Below are 22,717 nucleotides of genomic sequence, written 5' to 3' on the forward strand. Positions count from 1 at the left end.
CCGATGACAGCTGGGATAGGCTCCAGCGCGCCCGCGACCCTAGTGAGGAGAAGCGGCTCAGAAAATGGATGGATGGAAATATAAAACTGCCCGCGACCCTAGTGCGGATAAGCGGAACGGCAGATGAATGAAATATAAAACGTTCTAGGAAAAATAACACTTGTTTTTTTGTATTGCTGTATTAGGACTAATCTTGCAAATGTGTTACTTCAGAAAAATCAAACTTCAAATTTTTGGGGAAGGATGACAGTTTTTTTTCCAGAAAGAGTAAGACTTTCATGTACATGAATGAAATGCTAATGGAATATAAAACCATTCAAATAGCGGAGCACAGAGTCCAAAGCAAACATGGTGAAGCAGCATTTAGCTATTATGCTCCACATAAATGGAATAAGTTGCCAACAGAAGTGACGTCAGCCCCAAGTGTGCATGTTTTTAAGTCCAGGTTAAAAACTCTTCTTTTTTCCCTCATGTTCTTTTAGAGCATTTCCACTTTTAAAGGATATTTCTTGCACGCTGTTTTAATTGTATTTTTTCCCTCTTTGTTTTAAATGTTTATAAGCAGTTTTTTTCTTTGTTTTTAAATGCTTTTAATCATGTAAAGCACATTAAGTTACCTTGTGTATGAAATGCACTATATAAATACATTTGCTTTGCTTTCTTGAAAAATACTTTTCCCCTCTTAACATTACAAATGCCCTTCTTGAAAACATTTTTTTCACATAACGTAACAACTTATTTTTTTTCGAGACCTGTCCTATGAATTTTTTTTCTAGAAAACAAAACTTTTCTCTCAAACAAATAAGCAATTTACCCAGCCCAAGACTGTAAAGGCACATTCAAAGCTGTAAGACGGCATTATTAAAGATAATCTTGTATTGTGTTTATTATTCTTTTTATGTTTTGCTTTGGTTCTTTTTCATGTGTGTATCACAGTTAATGTTAAAACATTGCCCGTACAGTAAATTACACTGTTTCCATAATTTCTTATGAAACCTTAGAGGTTCAACTGTATAAAATGGAATCTCGAGCTGAAATTGTCTTAACACTCACTTCATTTTACTTCCTCTCCTGCTCCTCCCTCGATCAGGATGTAGCTGACACGTGAAATGACCTCGTAATGAACACAAGGTGGTGTGAGCGGAGCAAATGATTTATTAATAGCATCCATGTGTAGAGGACACTGAGTGTGTAACAGAGGAGGATGCAAATTGCGCGACTCAGACACTAGATAGAACAGGATAAGGGTGGTGGTGGTGGAGGGGGATGACTGGATGGGAGTAAGGGTGTGTTGACGCTGTAAGTGGCGTCAGTGCGATAAGAATAGCGTGTAGCACTGCTGAGACATCACCCTCACATTCACACCGAAACAACCAGTGCTCACTGTGTGTGTGCGTGTATCAGTTTGTAGATATCACTCAGGCTATGCTCTTGTGTACATGATGAATAAACTCTTGGGCCGCGGTGATGCTTGTTGAGAGTTGTGTGATTACAGCTAGAGTGGATGTAAAAAGTCTACACACACCCCTGTTCAGCTGCCAGTTTTTTGGTGAAATAAAAATCATGAGACCAGAATAAATCATTTAGAAACTTTTTCCACCATTGATGTGACCCACAACCTGTACAACCCAATTGGGGGGGGGATTAAATCGTTTCAAAAGTTGGAAATAAAAATACAAATCTGAGATAAAGTGGTTGCACAAGTGTGCACGCCCTTTTATAACTGGAGATGTGGCTCTGTTCAGAATTAACCAATCACGTTCAAACTCATGTTAAATGGGAGTAAGCACACACCCGCCACTGTTTAAAGTGTCTCTGATTAAGCCCAACTACAGTTCAGATGTTTTGGTAGGCTTTTCCTGTTGTTGTTGTAGTCACATTGTACAGCACAAGCTATGGTTTGCCGAGACCTTCCACAGCATCAGAGGGATCTCATTGTTCAACGTTATTAGTCAGGAGAAGGGTACAAAAGAATTTGCAAGGCATTAAATATGCCATGGAACCCAGTGAAAACAGTCATCATCGTGTGGAGAAAATACAGTATGGCACAACAGTAGCCGGGTTTACATAGAGCCTTGCATTCCAATTAGAATCGGGTTAGAAGCCCAAACCGATTAAAAAGGCTCCATTTAAACAGGCCGAAGCCGAATGGTTTTCGCAGGGGTGGAATATACTTTATCCCTAAACGATCCACAGTCATGTATCCGGTTCAATCGGAAAAGCCAGGCTGCGTTCTGTCTGCGCATGCTGTCTTGACGTAAAAGTACAGTGACGTCGTCGTTTGTGCACTTGAAAATATGTCGGCTTCCGACCTGAGCCAGACTGCAATGGAGAGCTTGTTTTAAACCACTCGTAACTTATTTTTATCAAGCCGTTGCTTTAATAAAAGTATAAAAACAATCACAATTACTGTGCTAAATGGACGACTGACCTCCATCTTGATAAATCGTGACGTTTACATAGATCTGCGCATGTCACACGTCTGTAAAACGATTGTTCCAATTAAATGTAGTGCACGTGATCGGAATAGATCAAGTCTTGGGCTGCAACGAATACTCGTGCATTTCGAGGGCTTCAAGAACACAAAATGATCAAGGATTTATTTTCTGCCTCGGGCATCCGCTTATTTAACTCATTCACGGCCAGCCCTCTCTGTTTGATACTATTTGTATGTACTGCCTGTTAATGACAGGAAAGAATGAATTGTGAAGCTCAACAGAGCAAACGTACGTGATCAATGCTAGGCGCACATGTTTTGATTCAAGGAGCGGGAAAATGGCCAAAATACACTATTAGTTTGCAAACCACATTAAGCACAACAAAGAAGAAGATGGCGACAACATCAGAGAAAATAAATGCGGTGGGGAAAGAAAGACGAAATGCCAAAAGTGCATTTCAGACTGAGCAGAAAGGTGAACACCGAATTGCTCATATCTACCACGGAGCAGTGACTGCAGTTGACTTGTTAAACTGCCGTATTTGGATTTGTACAACACTTCAGTGAGCGTGTACTTTTTCCGTGACTATTTTGGCCGATTGGATTGACAGCTGGGGCTCATCGCTTTGATGTCTCTCATGTAGCTATGATGTTGTGTAAGCGCAACTTTGGTTAATAATGTGCTTATTTTGCGTCTGTTTGGAGCCTGTGGAGAAGCGCGCTTTAGAGGTGGTGCACTTGTTTATATGTTTGAGGACTCATTTGGCACGTCAAGTTTGCTGTAAGCTTGGCCATGCGCGCTGCATGGCATTCCGTGACATCTGCTGCCGTGGTTGCCCAACAATTAAGATTGTTTAACGTTGTTCCAAGCTACGCATTACTATTAAAGTCTTTGGTCATGTTATGCCATTGTTTAATTTGTGTATATTTGTGCTTCCTCTCGAGGTGTCTTCATTTGAGTTTAGTCAGCTGGTCTATAAGCTCATAAACGCGCAGCCATGAACCTACTGTATACTGTATTATGTCATATGCTAACATGCTAGCTGCCCAAGTGAAGGCGCACAACAAATGTTCTTTATGCATTTTTTTTTTTAATTAATGCCTGATGTTTTTTATACAGCCAAGAAATGCTGAGTTGAAACTGAAATGTATTTAAATGTGTTTGATTTATTTTATTTGTGTGTGAAATTGCCTCACTAAAAATGTTTCGAGACAAGAAAATACTATTTGCTGTCCAATGGGATTTAAGGAAAACAGTTGATTATTTTAAAAAGGAAAACTAATTGGTCGCTAATTATTCAGTGAAATGGCTTATTTTTAATGTATCTGTTTTTTATCTTGTACATTCATAATTGTTCTTTAACTAAGCATAAACGCCCACATTTTTTAAAATTGAAATTCAACTTTAAAAAAAAGCATACTTATATGAATACTCGATTATGCGATAAAAATGTTGTTGGATAGATACTCGAATACTAAAATATTCGATAGCTGCAGCCCTAATCAAGTCACATGTAAACACTTCACCTGAGATCTTCAATCGTAATGATATAAATCGGAATGACAAAGTCTACATGTAAATCCAGCTAATCACATTTACCAAGAAGGAGCGGGACGTCCCTCCAAGATTAATGAAAAGATGAGAAGAAAAGTGGTCAGTGAGGCGACCAAGAGTCAGACAGCAACATTGAAGGTGCTGCAGCAATTTCTGGGAAGTATTGGCTGTTTAGTACATTCGACAACAGTCCCCCGCGTTCTTCATATGTGTGGATTGTGGGGTAGGGTGGCGATCTTATTTTACAGAGAAAAACATCCAAGCCTCGTTACATTTTACTAAAACACGCATGAATTCTCCCTAACACATGGGGGGGGAAAATGATGGTCTGATGAAACCATGGTTTAACTTTTTATCGATAATTCCTATAGGTGTGTTTGGTGTAAAGAAAACACTGCTCATCACCAAAAGAATGCCATACAGCATGATGCTTAGAGGCTGTTTTTCTTCAGCTGGAACTGGGGCCTTTGTCAAGGTGGAGGGAATTATGAACAGTTCCAAATAGCAGTCAGTTAGCAAAAAATAAAAAAATAAAATCAATAAATAAAAATTAAGGCTTCTGCTAGAAAGCAAAAAACATGTCTGGAAAAGCCTACTGCTACAACAGCTGAACTTTATTTTGTGGCAGTTTTGTACTGACTCCCATTTGGGATTGGTTAATTCTGAACACAGCCACATCACCAGTTATAAGAATGTGTGCACATTTGTGCAACCACATTATCTCAATTTTTTATTTGTACTTACCCTCAATAATAATTACATTTTTAAATGTTTTTTTTAATCAGTTGTTCTTTGCGTTGTACAGGGTATAGGTCACATTAATGGCAGAAAAAGTTTTGAAATGATTTGTCTTGGTCTAATTTTTTGACTTCACAAAACCTGGCGTTTGAAAAGGGGTGTGTTAGACTATAGATTCACTAGGTGCATTTTTCAGTGAATAGTTTTAGTCATGTTCTACGTAAGTAGTTGTACTTGTGAATGATGAGTTGCGAATCATCGAGAATTCACTGTAAACACCTCTGGCCACAGTATGCACTATAGTTACCTTTATTTTTTTGAGGGGGTTCAAGAACATACTGAAAGTTGTCTAGCGATGCAGGGCATAGAAAATGTTGGTAAAGGAGTTGTGTGTGTTCATATGTGTAACGTGTTGTCAGCGTGTCAGTCAATGACGCTCTGCTGGGTCCACGCAGAGATGCTCGTCACACCAGCAGAAACCGAACGAGCCACTGTGACGGACAAAAAGTCCCACAGAGCATGAGATCACGCTGAAGTTCACTTTGGTGCAAGATGAACAACCGATACTCACAGCGTTGATGCCTCTCTCTTTCACCTCACGGCTGCTTTCTGATTCATACAGCGCTGAGGAGAGAAGAGGCAGGACATTACTTCCTAGAAAAGACACAGACTCCTCAACTCTTGAAACCTTTGTATGGCTCTTCGAGGTTTCATAGAAAAATGTCTTCTGGTGGGATTTTTCACATCTTTGGAATGTGCCGAGATGCTATTTATTTTATGTTTGAACCATGAAAAATATATCTGCTTAAACCTTCCGGTGCCTGGAATATATCTTGTTCAATCATCGTGGGGCTTTTCCACGCTGCGACAACGAGGCACTCTAAAGCGGCCATGCCAGTCCAAAGATCCGGTCCACATGCTGGCTGTCAAGTCGGGCTTTTTTGAAAAATCTTTTGACATTTTTTTTTTAACTTTCATTCTTTTGCCCCCGTTGCGCCTCCACCTTTTCTCACCGTGACGTAGCCGCACTCGAGGCCAACAATGAGACACTCTAAAGCAAGCAAGATAGCAGACTCTCCAAATGGAAGATGTATTTTTGTGGTGTATCCAAAGCTAACTAGCTAACTGCACATTGCAATTGCACAGGATAACCGCTGATATGAATGAAGGCACTCAAGCGCCGAAGTGAAACCGAGCATCCGGCTCGGTTTCAGCGACTCCCCCAAAAAATCAGGAAAGCTGAAATGGTGAAAAACTCTTTGGATATATTCCATCCATCCATTTTCTTGTCAATGAATGTAGCCGTGTTGTGTATGTATAGCATATATCGCCACAATTATTACATACGGTAGTTCTCAGTCTTTGTACATTTTCAGATAGACCGATTGAATTTTTTATTTCAAACACAAAAAAGTAACAGAAAAACAACAAAATAAGATTTGCAGTGCCACCGGGAATCTACATTAAAAGTCAGCTGCATGTACCAACCACTGCACTACCACTGTAATATATAGCAATAGTGAATTACATTTACATGATAAATATTGTTGTTATTTTGAATTAATTTGTCAACTGAAAACACAAAATACACTTCTGTAGATGTGAGAATGTGTTACCAAAAAGCTTGCGGAGGCGGGCGACGCCGGCTACGAAGTCACGGAAGGGCAGGTGAAACTCTCCGGATGTGAAGCGCTCAGACAGCAGCTGGACCACTTTGCCGTCACACTTCATCCCTGACACACAGAGCAGAGAGCAGACATGCAGCTATACGTACTGTCTAAATCTGTGTGCTTGTGTGCACGGTTACCCATGGCCTGCAGAGCTACACTGAGTTCAAAAGGACTCATGGTACCAGAAGAGTCCTCATCAAACTGGAAAAAGATGGCCTGAAAAGACAAAGAGGGTCTTTAATACGCATCCCTCCCTTTTTACTGCATTTAAAACACAATACGGAAGAGTATAAAATGGGTTCAGTTGTGCAATTACAAAATGGAAGCAATAAATCAGGGCTTTTGGGGGTTAAATGTTTGGGCTATTTCTAACAGTTCCTCTGAGGTTTTGTTTGTTTTTAGAATTGCATGGCGGCAGGATCAAATGCTCCATGGGCCTTGTGCCCAGCAATACAGTAAACCTCTCTATCGTTTTTCTCAACAGCTACAGTGGCTTTTAGATTTCGCACATATCAGAGGGTATATTCTAGTCATTTTTTGCACCACATTCATGCAAACACAGTATATCTTCATTAACTACAAAAGTTAACCAAATGTAGCTACAGTATGTTCTAAAGTTTGATAAGAAAATTTGAAAACAACGCAGTTATCGTAAAATGATGCCTAAACTTCAATTTAAAAAATAAATTACATTTGTATTGCAGGTCATCTTTCTGATGTTATATTATTTATTGATCATTTTATTTTACTGTTCTGCTCTTTGTTTCACTGTTCTCATATTGTCAGCCCAAGAGCATACAGTAATTGCAAGTGTTTTTTTTTTTAACTTATTGTCACATTATCAGTAAAATAAAAAACAACATCCTAAAAATGTAGTTTTTTTCTTAATGTCAGGATAGATTCTCAGTCATTCATGTCATGGTAATCCACAAAGGTTGAATCGAGGCAACTGGGCACTTTTTGTTTGTCGCGTTAATTTTTTCTTGTTTTCCAAAAACGTTGACAAAAATTTGACTTGGAGAACTATGCTATTAGGCTAATAATATGCTTGTGTATGCTTTGAACAGTGCCCTTTAATGCCAAGTACAGCATCTAGAAGTAAAATGTCATTTTCATCTATGTTGTACCTATTAGTATTTGCATTTTTATTTACTATTTCATATCCAGTGTGATTGAAAAGTAACTCCCTATTTTAAAATACTTATAATTTATTCATATGTTGTAATATCTTTCTCAATTTTTTTGTGCATATTCCATGATGAAAGGAGCAAGTCTATTCTACCAAACCGACGACTTTGGAAGAACTTGAAGGGCGAATACGAGAAGTCATGTCTTCCATCCCACAAGAGTTCCGTGTGAAATCAGTTAATGGGGTTCCCAGGCGGTTTGAGAAACCGGTGGCTAATGCTGGCGCCCATATCCAATTTGAAATAAAACTCCATGCGATACACTTTCTTCTCATGTTCATTTCTTGTACGAATTATAGTTCAGAAATAAATTACAAGTACTTCAAAATAGGGAGTTACTTTTCAATCACCCTGTACATGACTACATTGAAAATTTGAATTGAAAAAAAATACAATTTATTGTTATATATTTGTATTACCACCACCACCTTTAGGAATTGGGCCCTTGGGGGCATGTTGGGGATGGCTCTGCAATAATCCAGCTCCATCAAAATGTTAGTAAAAAATGCTGTTTGTGGCAGTGGGGCACCTGGATTGGAATAACCACCACCTGCAGGACTGTAGTGGAACAGTATTTCCCAATCAGTTAAGTCAGATGGACATCTAAAGATAACTTTTTTACATTCAATTCAAATGATGTAGTATTAATAATGTGTTAGTTCGTAATCAAAGGTCTGTAATACACACGCACAGATTGTTACCTGCAGGTGACGTAGATCAGACAGAATGGCTTCTGTTTGCTGACGGTTCAGACTGGCTCGTCCTTTTGTCTTCATAGCACAGTTAAGAACATCTCAACAGGACAAAGGAGGCCAAGTGAGGACAATGATGACCGATTGAGTCACAGTGGCTGTCTATCCTATCGTATTACTCCTGCGATTGGCTCGCGACCAGTCCAGGGTGTAGCCTGCCTCTTGCCCAAAGTCAGCTGGTATAGGCTGCAGTGCACCTGCGACCTTAATGATGACGATAAGCGGTATAGAAAATGGATGAATAACTATCACTATTACGATACTGCGTGGCACTTGCATGTTCTCCCAGTGCTTTGGCTGGCAACCCTAATTAGGTCAAGCACTGCAGATTACACTTTTAGAATGAACTCTTGCTGCTGATGCATGTCTGGTAATAGTAAGAGTGGTCATGTGATGGTAGAAGGTTCGAGAACGAAGAGAAGACCCAGGAGGTGAATGCTGGTGGATGACACAATGTAAGGCACAATGGCACTGGGTGAACACACTCTCTGCATCGCAGCTTCTCTCCGTCGCAGAGTAGATGGACGGTTGCCAGGGGTAACGTGAGTGTACTCACCTAGCCATGAATGGCTGGTGTAGTGTGACCAAAGGGGCTATTAATAGCATGTGGACAAAGGACATTTGCTGGCGCACGTGTGTCGGCCACCACGAAGGGTATTTGGGTGGCGTCCAGTGCCAAAATGTCAACTGTGAAAGTAATTTGCAACTTGGACTGAGCGAAAAGGATACGTCTTCTCCAAAAATGAGCTGCCTGCATGTCTCCAGCGGCAGGTGATAATGTTTGTCCAGGACTTGACAATGAGGGAAGAAAAGACAAGAAAGGGGAAAAATCATAAGTGTGGGATGAGGCGAGGATGAGGGCAAGTCTGGCTGGCGGTACGACTCTGAAATAAGCCGCAATTACGCCATCGGACAGGAAGTGATGAGCTTCCGTCTCGACTGGTGACCTGTGTGACTTCCTCAGACTTCAGCACGTTGCTACTACGTCGCCACCTCGTGGCGGCTGAGGGCGGACTGCTTGGCAGCAAAAAAACAAAAAGTCACCTGAGTTGAAGAGCTTCATCAGCTCCCTGGGGTTCAGCCTGTCGTCCTATGTGACAAAAAACAGTACGATTACTATAATATGACATTTTCTTAAGGTAGGCTAGTATACAGTACTAAAAGGGGACATGTTAGGGAAAATGTACTTTTTATTGTTTGTATACATAAGTAGTTGGGTAGTAACAGTAGCAGTACTGGTTTGTGCAATGCCCCGAGATGGTGCACCCCACCCCCAAGCATCTATATTTCGCCCCCCCAGGTCGATCGTCAACGGGGCGGGGGGCTGCCGAAACATTTGCCCCAGTCAAAACTGATCCAAAAACAATGGGTGGTACAGTATATCTTTACATTGTAGATCCATTTGCAAGAATACCGCCCTGTGTTATCACACACTTCACAGGCACTCGTCAAGTGTGAAATTAAACAACCAAGTAAGTCATTTATCTGGCTATTTCTGAAAATGAATCTGCGAGCAGTTCCACACTTCCACTGTTATGTAACAGTGGGGCAAATTGACATAATTACCATCCACATACTGAGTTTCTCAGCCAATAACTTGGAAGGTAGGCTGGTTGAAGTTCCAGAGCGAAAGAGCTTCTTTCAAGCATCATTTGAAGGACTGTCATATCAAAGCCAAGAGGTAAGCAGAGCTGGTGTTGACACAAATTAGCGCTAGTTTACAGTGTTACCGGCATTATCTTCTGATGACTGGCAAATACGTGAACCTTTGGCCATGTTGTCGACGTGGAGGTGGGAGTGATGTCAAGTGCCTAGGTGTGTCCCGATCCGATCTTTGAGATTAGATATCGTTCCGATGTCAGCAAAAAAAATGAGGATCGGATTGGATCTAAAATCTCCGATTTTACCACTCTTATACAAGCAGTCCGTTCCCTTTTCCTCTCCATCACTTCTATCCCACAGACCCCAAGCTCAACGCTAACACACAATGAATTCAAAACACCATTGACGAGCTAACGGAAATTAGCATCAAACTCGCGGCACTTATAGCTCTCAGAATAATGAATATTGGTATGCAAATGCTGTATAAACACATACAAAATGGCAATATAAAAATACTCTCAGGTGCATATTCTTCAAACTCTGAAAAGCAATTTAAATGTTTGTTATTTTTATTTATTTATTTATTTATTTTGTGGTCCCGTTCCGCTGTTAGGTCAAGCAGAATGGAAGATCTGTACCCCTTTTATGCCGGAACAGTTTTACTGTGTCGCAGTGGAGTTTTTAAGCTTCCGCTGTGGTTTCTTAGTATTATAATTGAAGTTTATTGAGAATCAGAGTCGAACAGAACAACGTTTCTAGAGGGGAGAGAGAAATGAAGACAAAAGACAAAGCACTAATTGTAAACAGGATGATGAAAGTAAGTCATTACATTATCTACAACAATGAAACATTAAATATGAGTGTTGCATGCGGCTGTAGTGCTACACCCTGTGAGGGAAGGACAGGACAAGATAGAACAGGACAAGGACAGGAGAAGAAGCATGCAGGCGTGAACCCGGGCCGCAGGGACCCAATGCCAGCCCCCCAGCCAGTGGTGACTTCACGCAAGGCAAGCAAAGCTGTATTGAGTTTTGTTGGATGCACAGATTAGCGTGGTTAGCGGGTATTTGTGTTTGCCAATGTATTAATTCGCCACCATCAGTATAGTGTATGATTCAGATTCAGAAAACTTTTTTTATGAACTGCTGCCTTCACAAGTTAAAATGCTTTCATCGTCTTTAGGGGCGCTCGCCTTTTTTCCTACAATCAGGGATCCGCGTCCGCAAGCAGAAGCCACTGCAGTTGTAACGCACAGGCTCCATCCCTGGTTGTCATTATAACGAAAGCCGGACTCGCCATTATATGAGGCCGGGTTGAGGCTGCCTCGCATGCATGAGACAGTGCGGGAATGATGCTGTATAAACTGTGATATTATTCTTGATCCTCTAAGAATGTTTGACAAAAGCAGGCCACAGATGTTATCAAGACGCCTAATAACGGCTGTAAATTGTGGGGGGGAAAAACAGCTCAACATGTTTCCGTTAAGAGTCCAGTCAGTACTTACTGGTCCAGCCTCTTCATCAAACGCCCTCAGAACTCTAATTTTATCCTCAGATGCAACAGGAGCAGTCGTCACCTGTTTGGCAGAAACCAATAAACTAATCCAACTACTACTTTATATCTGTACATACATACAAATATAATCTGAGATAGAAAGCATAGATATTTTCTTAACTCACCGGTAGATAGCCAGAGGAGCATGTAAAATCCTGAGTTCTGAAAAATAACACACAGAACGTAATGAGACCAGATACATTTCGGTCTTTACAAAGATGATAATGCTTGCTTTGTTTCGTTTTCATTTAACAATAGATTTATTATTGTGGTTGTAGTTTGCTGTGGCGTTGAACTACATGCATCACACTGAGAGCTGTTTCTACCTTATTTATCTACACAAGAAGAGCAAACTATTAGAAACAGCTCTCAAAATAATGCAATGCTGTTCATAACCACTACAAACTAGCGAAGTATTGTATTGAAAGAAAATATGCTTTAAAAAAAAAAAAACAGTTCCCAGGGTTCAAGGGCGAACACAGCTGTTGTTACTATGACGACCCATAAGGAGGTTACGACGTGGCAAGTGGTTACGACTAACCCTGAGTGTGAAGGAACAAGCGAGCGCCTAGAAATACTGTAAAAGTATTGGTTGTATTTTCACTCATGGATGCAGCACTTCAACACCGAGCCACTTTCAGTTAGCCTGTGCATCAGTGTCTGTGGAACATAGTTGTGGTATTACGCAGTTCATAAATCTTTCCATCATATGTCCTTTTTTAATTTCATAAGCATTCTATATTTAAATTTATACAGTAACTCTCTGACAGTGTCAGTCGAAAGTGAGCATTATTGTCTTTGTAAAGGCAGAATTTGTGATACAATTTCTATTTTCCAACTTTCAGCTTCCTCTATCTCACCCCAAACTGTTGACAGTCTTGGAGAAGATGCGGACAAAGAACTCTCCGGGCTGGTTGGGCCGATAGGTGGACGCCACGAGGATGTAGTAACCCAGTTCCAGGTGGACCTTCCTCCACACAGCCCTGCAGGACATTGACAGGTACACATGCGTCCTATTCATTATCATTTCGAGACAATTAAATATATATATAAATATATATATATATATATATATATATATATATATATGTATATGTATATATATAGTGGGTACGGAAAGCATTCAGACTCCCTTAAGTTTTTAACTCTTTGTTATATTGCAGCCATTTTCTTCAGTTCATTTTTTTCCTCATTAATGTACATACAGCACCCCATATTGACAGAGAAAAAGGAATTGTTGAAATTTTTGCAGATTTATTAAAAAAGAAAAACTGAAATATCACACAGGCATAAGTATTCAGACCCTTTGCTGTGACACTCATATATTTAACTCGGGTGGTGTCCATTTCTTTTGATCATCCTTAAAATGGTTCTACACCTTCATTGGGGTCCAGCTGTGTTTGATTATACAGATTGGACTTGATTAGGAAAGCCACACACCTGTCTATATAAGACTTTACAGCTCACAGTGCATGTCAGAGCAGATGAGAATCATGAGGTCAAAGGAACTGCCTGAAGAGCTCAGAGACAGAATTGTGGCAAGGCATAGATCTGGCCAAGGTTACAAAAACTTTCTGCTGCACTTAAGGTTCCTAAGAGTACAGTGGCCTCCGTAATCCTGAAATAGAAGACATTTGGGACGATCAGAACCCTTCCTAGAGCTTGCCGTCCGGCCAAAATGAGCAATTGGGGGAGAAGAGCCTTGGTGAGAGAGGTAAAGAAGAACCCAAAGATCACTGTGGCTTAGCTCCAGAGATACAGTCGGGAAATGGGAGAAAGTTCTAGAAAGTCAACCATCACTGCAGCCCTCCACTAGTCGGGGCTTTATGGCAGAGTGGCCTGACGGAAGCCTCTCCTCAGTGCAAGACGCATGACCTTCCAACAAGACAATGACCCTAAGCATACAGCTGAAATAAAGAAGGAGTGCCTTCAGAACTGTTCTTGAATGGCCCAGCCAGAGCCCTGACTTAAACCCAATTGAGCATCTCTGGAAAGACCTTGAAAATGGCTGTCCACCGACATTCACCATCCAACCTGACAGAACTGAAGAGGATCTGCAAGGAGGAATGGCAGAGGATCCCCAAATCCAGGTGTGAAATCTTGATGCATCATTCCCAAAAAGACTCATGGCTGTATTAGCTCAAAAGGGCGCTTCTACTAAATACTGAGCAAAGGGTCTGAACACCTACGGCTGTTTTTCTTTTTTACATCCTTATCCCGCTGGAGTGCTTCTTTCAGCAGTCTCGCTACTGCGGGTGTGGTGCATGTGCCGTTCCCTTCCGCCACTCTCAAGATTCGTATATTGCATCTCCGCATTCTCCCTGTCATATCTTCACACTTATTGTTCAATCCAGTCATCGCCGTATTCAAAGTTTTCACTGTAGCTTGTAAAGCAGTCAGTTCACCTGTCCACGCTGACAATCCACTTTCCATTTCTTTTACACCCCCACTTCACCTGACCAATATCAGAGCACAATGAGGCTACGATGCTCTGTATCTCTTGCTTCACAATCGCACTTAGCGCGTCTTTTAGAGACTTGAAGTCAGCAGCAACTGCACGTCTCATCTGTGTCTAGATTACGTCTGCGATGTCGGCTTTAAGTGAAAGCTGGATTTTGGATTTCAGTGTTTCCGCATTCTTTCCTGGGCCGCAATCCATGGGCGTTATTGTGGCTAGCATCGAAACTATGCTTGGTTTTAGCTTAGCCGTCGTTTTTGCTTTTACACTGATTCGTAGCCATACGAGTGTATCTGCTCATATATTCTACTTAAAATGCATATATGAAGTAGATTTACTGACACCTTAAGCTCTATAATGAAAGGTTTGTCGAGAGCCCAAAAAAACACATCCTACTCCATGGTCTTCTCCACAGCGTCCCCGGAACCATATTTTTTAAGCATAAACATTGATCACAGTATTTCAATGAGTAAAAGCTTTACCTTTGAGCCTTATATTTCCCTGAACGACCAACTGGACGATTTTTCATGAAGAAGTTGCGATCCAGACATGTACCCTGAAGCTGAGTGGAGTAAAAAGAGTTCCTTAAATTACAAGGTAGAGCTTGCAGTTTCCAAAAAAGAAAAACACTTTTTGTCATTTATGTTAAAACTGTATGAACTGACAGTAGAATATTATTCAAATTATATTTTAAAATATCATCCATGTCTACCCCCATTTTATGAATCTAATTACATTTTAATTATCATTTTAAAATGTGTCACGGCGCAACAAGGATAACCAATCAGAGACTGTAGAGACAGAAAGCGTGATCAAAGAGATGTCAATCATTTGCACACATGCACTACGCACACGCAGCCTCATGGGGACACACATTAGCTTTTCGCAATAGAAGATTATTATAGTTTCTTGGCCAGATTTTTTATTTTTTTCATTTTGTTTGTCCTGTGTGACCGTCAAGCAGAAAGGAATATCTATATCCTTTTTATGCCGGAACAGTTTTACTGTGTCACAGTGAACTTTTTAAGCCGCCACTGTGGTTTCTTTGTATTCTGATGGATATTTATTGAGAATTATAGTCGTTCAGTCAAACAGAACAACGTTTTTAAAGGGGAGTGACAGGGGGAAAAAAACAAAGGAGAGAGAGTGAAAATAATATAGGAAAAGAAGACAACAACAAAAAAAGCTCTAGCACAGGGACAGGAGGGGAAGCATGCAGGACAAGGGTTCGTGGACCCTGAAGTGTGGTGGGAGAGGCTATGTAAATTAGAAACCTCTGTAGGACCAGAGTGAAAGTGAGGGGATACCCAAGAAATTTGCATAGTCATGTTATTTGTCGCAATGAGTGAGTGGCCCCACACCCAGCGAATAAGTCCCAGGGGTGTGTGTCTGCAGACACATGCAAGTGAATTGACACCGTTTAGCATGCACAATAACCGTCAGAAGTGTCCTGTATTTGCTGTGCCTGCACCGCGAGGGTTGAGGATCCCACCCCACCCAATCGGGAGGCGGGGTCGGGTCCAGGGGTCCACCCGAGAGCGGCCCGGTGGACGGGACACCTCCCACACCGAGGGACCCAGGGTAGTCCATCGGCTCCACTGAGGCGCCCCGAAAACCGGCCACCCACAGGAGACTGCAGGGACCCAATGACAGCCAACACCCACGGCCCTGTGCTTGCCCAACTCCCCCACTCCCAGGACAGCCAGACCCCCCCCACCTCCCCAACCCGATGCCCTTCAGAGATAGGTGTGTGTCGTGCATTAAAAGAAAGGAAATGAGTTTAATGCATTAAAATCTGCAGGCAGGGCGGAGGAGCAGGGCGTCTAGACCGGGAAACAGCACTGATGTACAGAAACCCGCACTCTCCCGACCCCCGACCCCCCCCCCCCCAAGATACCCTGGATGTGTGTGTGAAAAATATTTTCAGTGAATGGTGCGAGTGTGTGCTAAGTGAGTGATTAAGAGGCATGGCCTCTGCAGGTCGGGCCCATCCCAAAACCAGATTATTTAACCCTGATTAACAACAAAAATTTAAAATAGGAATTGGACAGCTCTCAAGACAAATCGAGTGTAAATGTATAATGTTGGTGTCCTATACGATTACGGCTCTCGATGGCTGGGGTTGGAAAAACAAAGCCAACGTTACCATTCGCACTGGGTCATCAGCTCAGTGTCATGAGCTTCCCTGCAGTTCTACCGTTGGAGCCTGGGTGGCGCTTTTTGCGCCCTCTCGCCCCTCCGCTCTCTCTTTCCAGCACCTTCCTCAGCCGGGCACCTCTCACCAATCAGCCCTCGTTACCACCTGCTATTAAGGCTGCCTGAACCCAGAAAAGCTTGCCAGAGTATTGACGCGTCTGCTGCGGTACAACGGCTCCCCAGTTACCAAGTAAGCTACGTTATTCCTCGTCATCTTTCTGACCTGTGTGTTTCTCCTTGTCCTCAGTGTTCCCTATCAAGTGGTTTCCTGTCACCACCCCAACAAGCCAGCCGCCTGTCCTCGTCACCGCCTGCCACACATTCTCTGCCTCAAGAACCGTCAGCACAGCTCAAGGGCCCTCCCCATTCCCCTTTTTTTCAATAAACTTATTATTATTACAACCTCTCAGCCTCCGCCTGCTCTTGAGTCCAGTCTATATCAACTTAACAGTAAGTTCATCACCTCTGTTATATTCTTAATTGATTGTACATTCCCAAACAAATACATCATCAAACCAATAACATTTCAAGTTTGACAATACTCCATCATGAATAAGCAATGCTAACAATGTAGCATCCTTGGTGTGCTCCGTTTCTTTGGGCAGAGAAGGTAGGGGGCGGGTGTGAGGGCGGAGTGTGAAGTGAGCCTACATTCAAATCTTGCTAGCAATTTGAAAACTGCATACTCCACCTTTAAGCTAACAACTAACTGTTAAGTCTTTGACAACCAACCTCAGATGGAACCTGGAAAAAACAATAGAAAACGAAGAAAAGTGTGAGTTCCACAAGTGAAAATTGGAATTTTCTCTTCAGGATGTGAATGAGGACCTTGTAGATGTGAAAACCCATGTAGAGGTAGTGGACTTTGTCCTTGCGCCTGCGGTCTTTCTGCAGGATTTCTACAAGCACCGTGCACTTCTTGGCCTTAATCTTCTGCTTTTCTGTCTTCCTGCTGTCGTTTGGGGCTCCGCCTTCCTCCTCATCATCACCGTCCTCCTCCTCCTCCTCATCTTCCTCATTCGGCTGGTCCTGCTCTGTGAGAACCAGCTCAAACTGAGGGTTCTTCCAAAAGGTTCCTAAGGAGAAATCACCGGTATGATGAGTGAAAGCCTCATCTTATTGCGATACAGGTCTGGGGGGGAGAAAATGAAGAAACCACTTCAAAAAGAGTAGTTTCTCTTGGATAGATATAGGATTGAGTAAAATGAACATTTAAACACAATATAACAACAAATATTGTCATGTGCAGGTATAGCAGTGATTCTTAAAGTGTGTTACGCCCTTTAGTGCTACGCTAACAACTGTCGCAGGGACAGTCGCTTTAGCCACAGGTTCCTTTAGCAGGAAAGCTGTGGCTGGGTAAGCTTCCGCCTCCCCAGCCACTTCATCCAGCTCTTCTGGGGGGATCCTGAGGCCTTCCCAGGCCAGCCGAGAGACATAGTCTCTCCAGCGTCTCCTGGGTCGTCCCCGGGTGGAGGGAGGCTACCCTCTTGTCCACCAAAAGGAATGGCGCAATATCCATTGAATAGAAGCAAGAAAATGTGGTAAAAATGGTTACATTTTTTACATTCTATTGAATTATGTCATTATTTCATGTTTTTATAAAGCACAATAATATGTTGTTCTAGTTTTCTTTAAAAAATTTTTTTTGTTTTTTTGAGTGGGATGATACAGATTAACTGCATTTCCATTCATTTCAACGAGGAAAGATGATTTGATATTCAATGGTTTTCCAAGGCATCGCTGTACCAAAAACGGTCCGTGTTTTTTTTTTTTTTTTTTTGGGGGTCTAATTGTTTTTAGATTTGTATACAGTGGAACCTTGGGTTACGAAAGACTGCTTACAAACAATTCACGTTACGTGAATTCTGCCAATACGCACACTCAGCCAAGCAGATGCAAGTAGCAGCTGGCCCATTATAAATGAAGACTGGAGGAGGTGCGCTACTGTCATGCGGCGCTTTTTCTGAAAAAAAAGTTAACAAAGGGCTAAACAGTAGGAATGGCACACAAGATTAAAAGCGAAACTGCTAAAGATAGTGTTTGGAAGCACTTTTCATCGATGCGCAGAAAGATCTGTGCGTTGTGCAACCGTCATTACCTGTGCGTCATGCAATGACAATTGCATGGTGATGCAATTAGACTGACAAAAATGAGAAAGCGCTCACTGGTGATAGTGTGAGCGAGGCAATTAAAAAAAAAAAAAAAAAAAAAAAACATTCAAATGGAATGTGCATCAAATTGGCCAGCAGAGCAATTCATCTTTTAAATGACAATGTGATGTCCCACTTTATGATTTTTTTTTGTGTGAACAGAAGCTTGGTCAGTGAGGAGCGCTGGTGAGTGGAACTCAGTACCCGAGGAGGTTAAACTGCTTACAACATACAAGGCCTTCACAAAAAAACTGAAAATGTGGCTAGTTAACACCTATAGCTGCCAACACTAAAAGACAAGTATGTTATGTTGTTTTTTTGTTACGATCAAAAAAATTATGGTTTCATTCTCTCTTAATAGTATAGTTTGATTATGTATCCTGCATTATATTGTCTTGTAGATGTATTCTACTGCTTTTTTACATCTTGGCCAGGGGACTACAGATGAAAACTAGCCTTCTGGCTAATTCTGGCATTTTTAACCATGTGTACTTCATGTGTTTTATGAAATTGCATTGTCCCCTTTCAAAAATAAACTGAAACTGAAACTGAAAAAGAAAACTTTCCCTGGATCAGTTTCTTGCGCCAAAATCAATTAATGAATTAGAAAAGAAACAGAAAAAAAACACCTGAATCAGAATTTCCCCATGTTATTATGGAAGAATCTCTTGTTCAACAAGGAACGGTAGTCCTCCTCCCCTTTCCCCTCCTTAAAGTTAATGAACAATTAAACTGTTATCATATTTATTGTTTTATTTATTTAATAGTGTTTTCACTTTCTATTTGTATCGGTCCGTTGTGGTAAAGAAGGAGCTAAGCCTAAAGGCGAAGCTCTCGATTTACCGGTCGATCTACGGTCCTACCCTCACCTATGGTCACGAGCTGTGGGTCGTGACCGAAAGAACAAGATCCCGGATACAAGCGGGCGAAATTAGTTTCCTCCGCAGGGTGTCCGGGCTCTCCCTTAGAGATAGGGTGAGAAGCTCGGGCCATCCGGGAGGATCTCAGAGTAGAGCCGCTGCTCCTCCGCATCGAGAAGCGCCAGATGAGGAGGCTGGGGCATCTGATTCTGATGCCCCCCGGACGCCTCCCTGGTGAGGTGTTCCGGGCACGTCCCACTGGGAGGAGACCCGGGGACGACCCTGGGAACGCCTCGGGATCCCCCCGGAAGAGCTGGATGAAGTGGCTGGGGAGAGGGAAGTCTGGGCGTCCCTGCTAAAGCTACTGCCTCGGATAAGCGGTAGAAAATGGATGGATGGATGGATGGATATATTGCACTATTTATTTTTAACCACACACTGACAAAAAAAGGTAAGTGCAGTTTAATTTGGGGGCTTGAACAGATTAATTGCATTTCCATCCATTTCAAAGGGAAACATTGCTTCAGGTTAAGAATTTTTCGAGTTACAAACGGGGTCACGGAACCAATTAAGTTTGGAACCCGAGGTTACACTCTACTTGATATTGTACATACGGTTGTATTTTCGGCTTCCACCAGCGGAGCTTCCTTTCAGCCACACCCCATCATGCTCATTGATGGTCCATTTAGAAGAGGCTGAGGAGCTAAAGGGCTCCACTGTTTTTCCCTCCAGAAGGTTGTCAGGGTTGATACTGCAGAGCTCCACAAAATCAAACTTCTTGCAAAAATCCTCAGCGCTGATCCTGTTCCAGATCATAGATAAAAGAGGATGCTGCTATCCTAACAAGTGACTGGCTATTTGGATGGGATTTGTTTCAGTTTCTGATGCTCACCAGAACTCTCCATCTTCCTTATGTTTCATTTCAAGTCTCCCTTTCTCCTCTTTGGATATGTCATCCCACTCTTTGCCCCTACAGCCGCACACACAAAGAAAGAAAAGAAACTCTACAAGTATCCAATATACATGCAAATATACAGTGGGTACGGAAGGTTTTCACGCCCCTTTAATTTTTTCTCTCTTTGTTATATTGCAGCCTTTTGTTAAAATCATTTAAGTTCATTTTTCCTCATTAATGTACACAGAGCACCCCATATTGACAGGAAAAAAATGTAATTGTTGAATTTCTTACTGATTTATTAAAAAAGAAAAACTGAAATATCACACAGCCATAAGTATTCAGACCCTTTACTGTGACACTCATATATTTAACTCGGGTGCTGTCCATTTCTTCTTATCATCCTTGAGATGGTTCTACACCTTCATTGGAGTCCAGCTGTGTTTGATTATACTGTTTGGACTTGATAAGGAAAGCCACACCCCTATCTATATAAGACCTGACAGGTCACAGTGCATGTCAGAGCAAATGAGAATCATGAGGTCAAAGGAACTGCCTGAAGCGCTCAGAGACAGAATTGTGGCAAGGCACCGACCGATCTGGCCAAGGTTACAAAAACTTTCTGCTGCACTTAGGGTTCCTAAGAGCACAGTGGCCTCCATAATCCTGAAATGGAAGACAAACTGAGCAATTGGGGGAGAAGAGCCTTGGTGAGAGAGGTAAAGAAGAACCCAAAGATCACTGTGGCTGAGCTCCGGAGATGCAGTGACCTCCGACTGGTGGAGGTCTGCATGACCTCCACCAGTCGGGGCTTTATGGCAGAGTGGCCCGACGGAAGCCTCTCGTCAGTGCAAGACACATGAAAGCCCACATTGAGTTTGCTAAAAAAACATGTGAAGGACTCCAAGATGGTGAGAAATAAGGTCTCATCTCTGGTCTGATAAGACCAATAACTTTTTGACCTAAATTCTAAGTGGCATGTGTGGAGAAAACCAGGCACTTCTCATCACCTGTGCAATACAATCCCAACAGTGAAGCACGGTGGTGGCGGCATCATGCTGTGGGGGTGTTTTTCAGCTGCAGGGACAGGAAGACGGGTTGCAATCGAAGGAAAGATGAATGCAGCCAAGTACAGGGATATCCTGGATGAAAACCTTCTCCAGAGTGCTCAGAACCTCAGACGAGGCCGAAGGTTCACCTTAAAAAAAGACAATGACCCTAAGCACGCAGTTAAAATACCGAAGGAGTGGCTTCAGAACAACACCGTGACTGTTTTTGAATGGCCCAGCCAGAGCCCTGACTTAAACCCAATTGAGCATCTCTGGAGAGACCTGAACATGGCTGTCCACCAACATTCACCATCCAACCTGGCAGAACTGGAGAGGATCTGCAAGGAGGAATGGGAGATCCAAGTATGTCCAAAACACAAATTCCTTGTGTTTTGGACATACTTGGCAAATAAAGATGATTCTGATTCTGATTCTGAGATGATCGCCAAATCCAGGTGTGAAAAACTTTTTGCCTCATTCCCAAAAAGACTCATGGCTGTATTAGCTCAAAAGGGTGCGTCTACTAAATACTGAGCAAAGGGTCTGAATACTTATGGCTGTGTGAGATTTCAGTTTTTCTTTTTTAATAAATCTGCAAAACAATTCAACAATTCCGTTTTTTTTCTGTCAATATGGGGTGCTGTGTGTACATTAATGTGTGTGTGTGTGGGGGGGTGGGGGGGAGGGGTGGGGGGGGGGATTACTTAAATTATTTTAGCAAATGGCTCCAATATAACAAAGAGTTAAAAATTTAAGGGGGTCTGAAAACTTTCCGTACCCACTGTAGATACAAACCTGTGTGTGTTTTGTAGTAATCTTGGTTTATTAGCAAGATTACTTTTGGAAATGTAGTTTTTACAATTACAAGTTACCCTGTAGAAAATGCAATAAAAGTGTAACTATTTTAATTACTTTCTCAAAGTAATATAACAAATTACATCTGATTACATGTTGATTACTTTTCTTAATTTTGAATGAATGCATCAACAGGATTTTCTTTTAACAACATTCAATAAAAGTTTGGGAACTGAGGACACTAATTGTTGAAGCTTTGTAGGTGGAATTCTTTCCAATTCTTGCTTGATGTACAGCTTGACCTGTTCAACAGTCCGGGGTCTCAGTTGTCATATTTTACGCTTCATAATGCGCCACATATTTTCAATGGGAGACAGGTCTGGACTGCAGGCAGGCCAGTCTAGTACCCGCACTCTTTTACTATGAAGCCACGCTGTTGTAATACGTGTAGAATGTGGTTTGGCATTGTCTTGCTGAAATAAGCAGGGATGCCCATGAAAAAGACGTTGCTTGGATGGCAGCATATGTTTCTCCAAAACCTGTATGTACCTTTCAGCATTAATGGTGCCTTCATAGATTTGTAAATTATCCATGCCACTGGCACTAACACAGCCCCATACCATCACAGATGCTGGCTTTTGAGCTTTGCATCCATAACAGTCCGGATGGTTCTTTTCCTCTTTGGCCCGGAGGACACGACGTCCACAATTTGCAAAAACAATTTGAAATGTGGACTCGTCGGACCGCAGAACACTTTTCCACTTTGCATCAGTCCATCTTAGATGAGCTCGGGCCCAGAGAAGCATTGATGTCGGT

General features: G+C 42.0%; 1 protein-coding gene across 1 annotated transcript in view; it reads right to left on the bottom strand.

The window, feature by feature from the left end:
- Positions 1-266: 266 nt before the first annotated feature.
- Positions 267-22,717, bottom strand: part of capn12 (calpain 12) — a 29,705-nt gene continuing 7,254 nt past the window's right edge. Inside the window, exons 8-22 of the mRNA XM_061681674.1 lie at positions 20,055-20,132; positions 19,777-19,964; positions 16,978-17,225; positions 16,882-16,893; positions 14,436-14,515; positions 12,356-12,478; positions 11,621-11,657; positions 11,446-11,517; positions 9,384-9,429; positions 9,069-9,130; positions 8,289-8,357; positions 6,538-6,616; positions 6,347-6,463; positions 5,302-5,354; positions 267-5,221 (exon numbers count right to left, since the gene is read on the bottom strand). Of these exons, the coding sequence (XP_061537658.1) occupies positions 5,195-5,221; positions 5,302-5,354; positions 6,347-6,463; positions 6,538-6,616; positions 8,289-8,357; positions 9,069-9,130; positions 9,384-9,429; positions 11,446-11,517; positions 11,621-11,657; positions 12,356-12,478; positions 14,436-14,515; positions 16,882-16,893; positions 16,978-17,225; positions 19,777-19,964; positions 20,055-20,132 (1,291 nt within the window). The 3' untranslated portion in view covers positions 267-5,194. The remainder of the gene's footprint in view (positions 5,222-5,301; positions 5,355-6,346; positions 6,464-6,537; positions 6,617-8,288; positions 8,358-9,068; positions 9,131-9,383; positions 9,430-11,445; positions 11,518-11,620; positions 11,658-12,355; positions 12,479-14,435; positions 14,516-16,881; positions 16,894-16,977; positions 17,226-19,776; positions 19,965-20,054; positions 20,133-22,717) is intronic.

The sequence above is a fragment of the Phycodurus eques genome, chromosome 7 (genome assembly GCF_024500275.1).
Source record: "Phycodurus eques isolate BA_2022a chromosome 7, UOR_Pequ_1.1, whole genome shotgun sequence".
Classification (NCBI taxonomy): domain Eukaryota; kingdom Metazoa; phylum Chordata; class Actinopteri; order Syngnathiformes; family Syngnathidae; genus Phycodurus; species Phycodurus eques.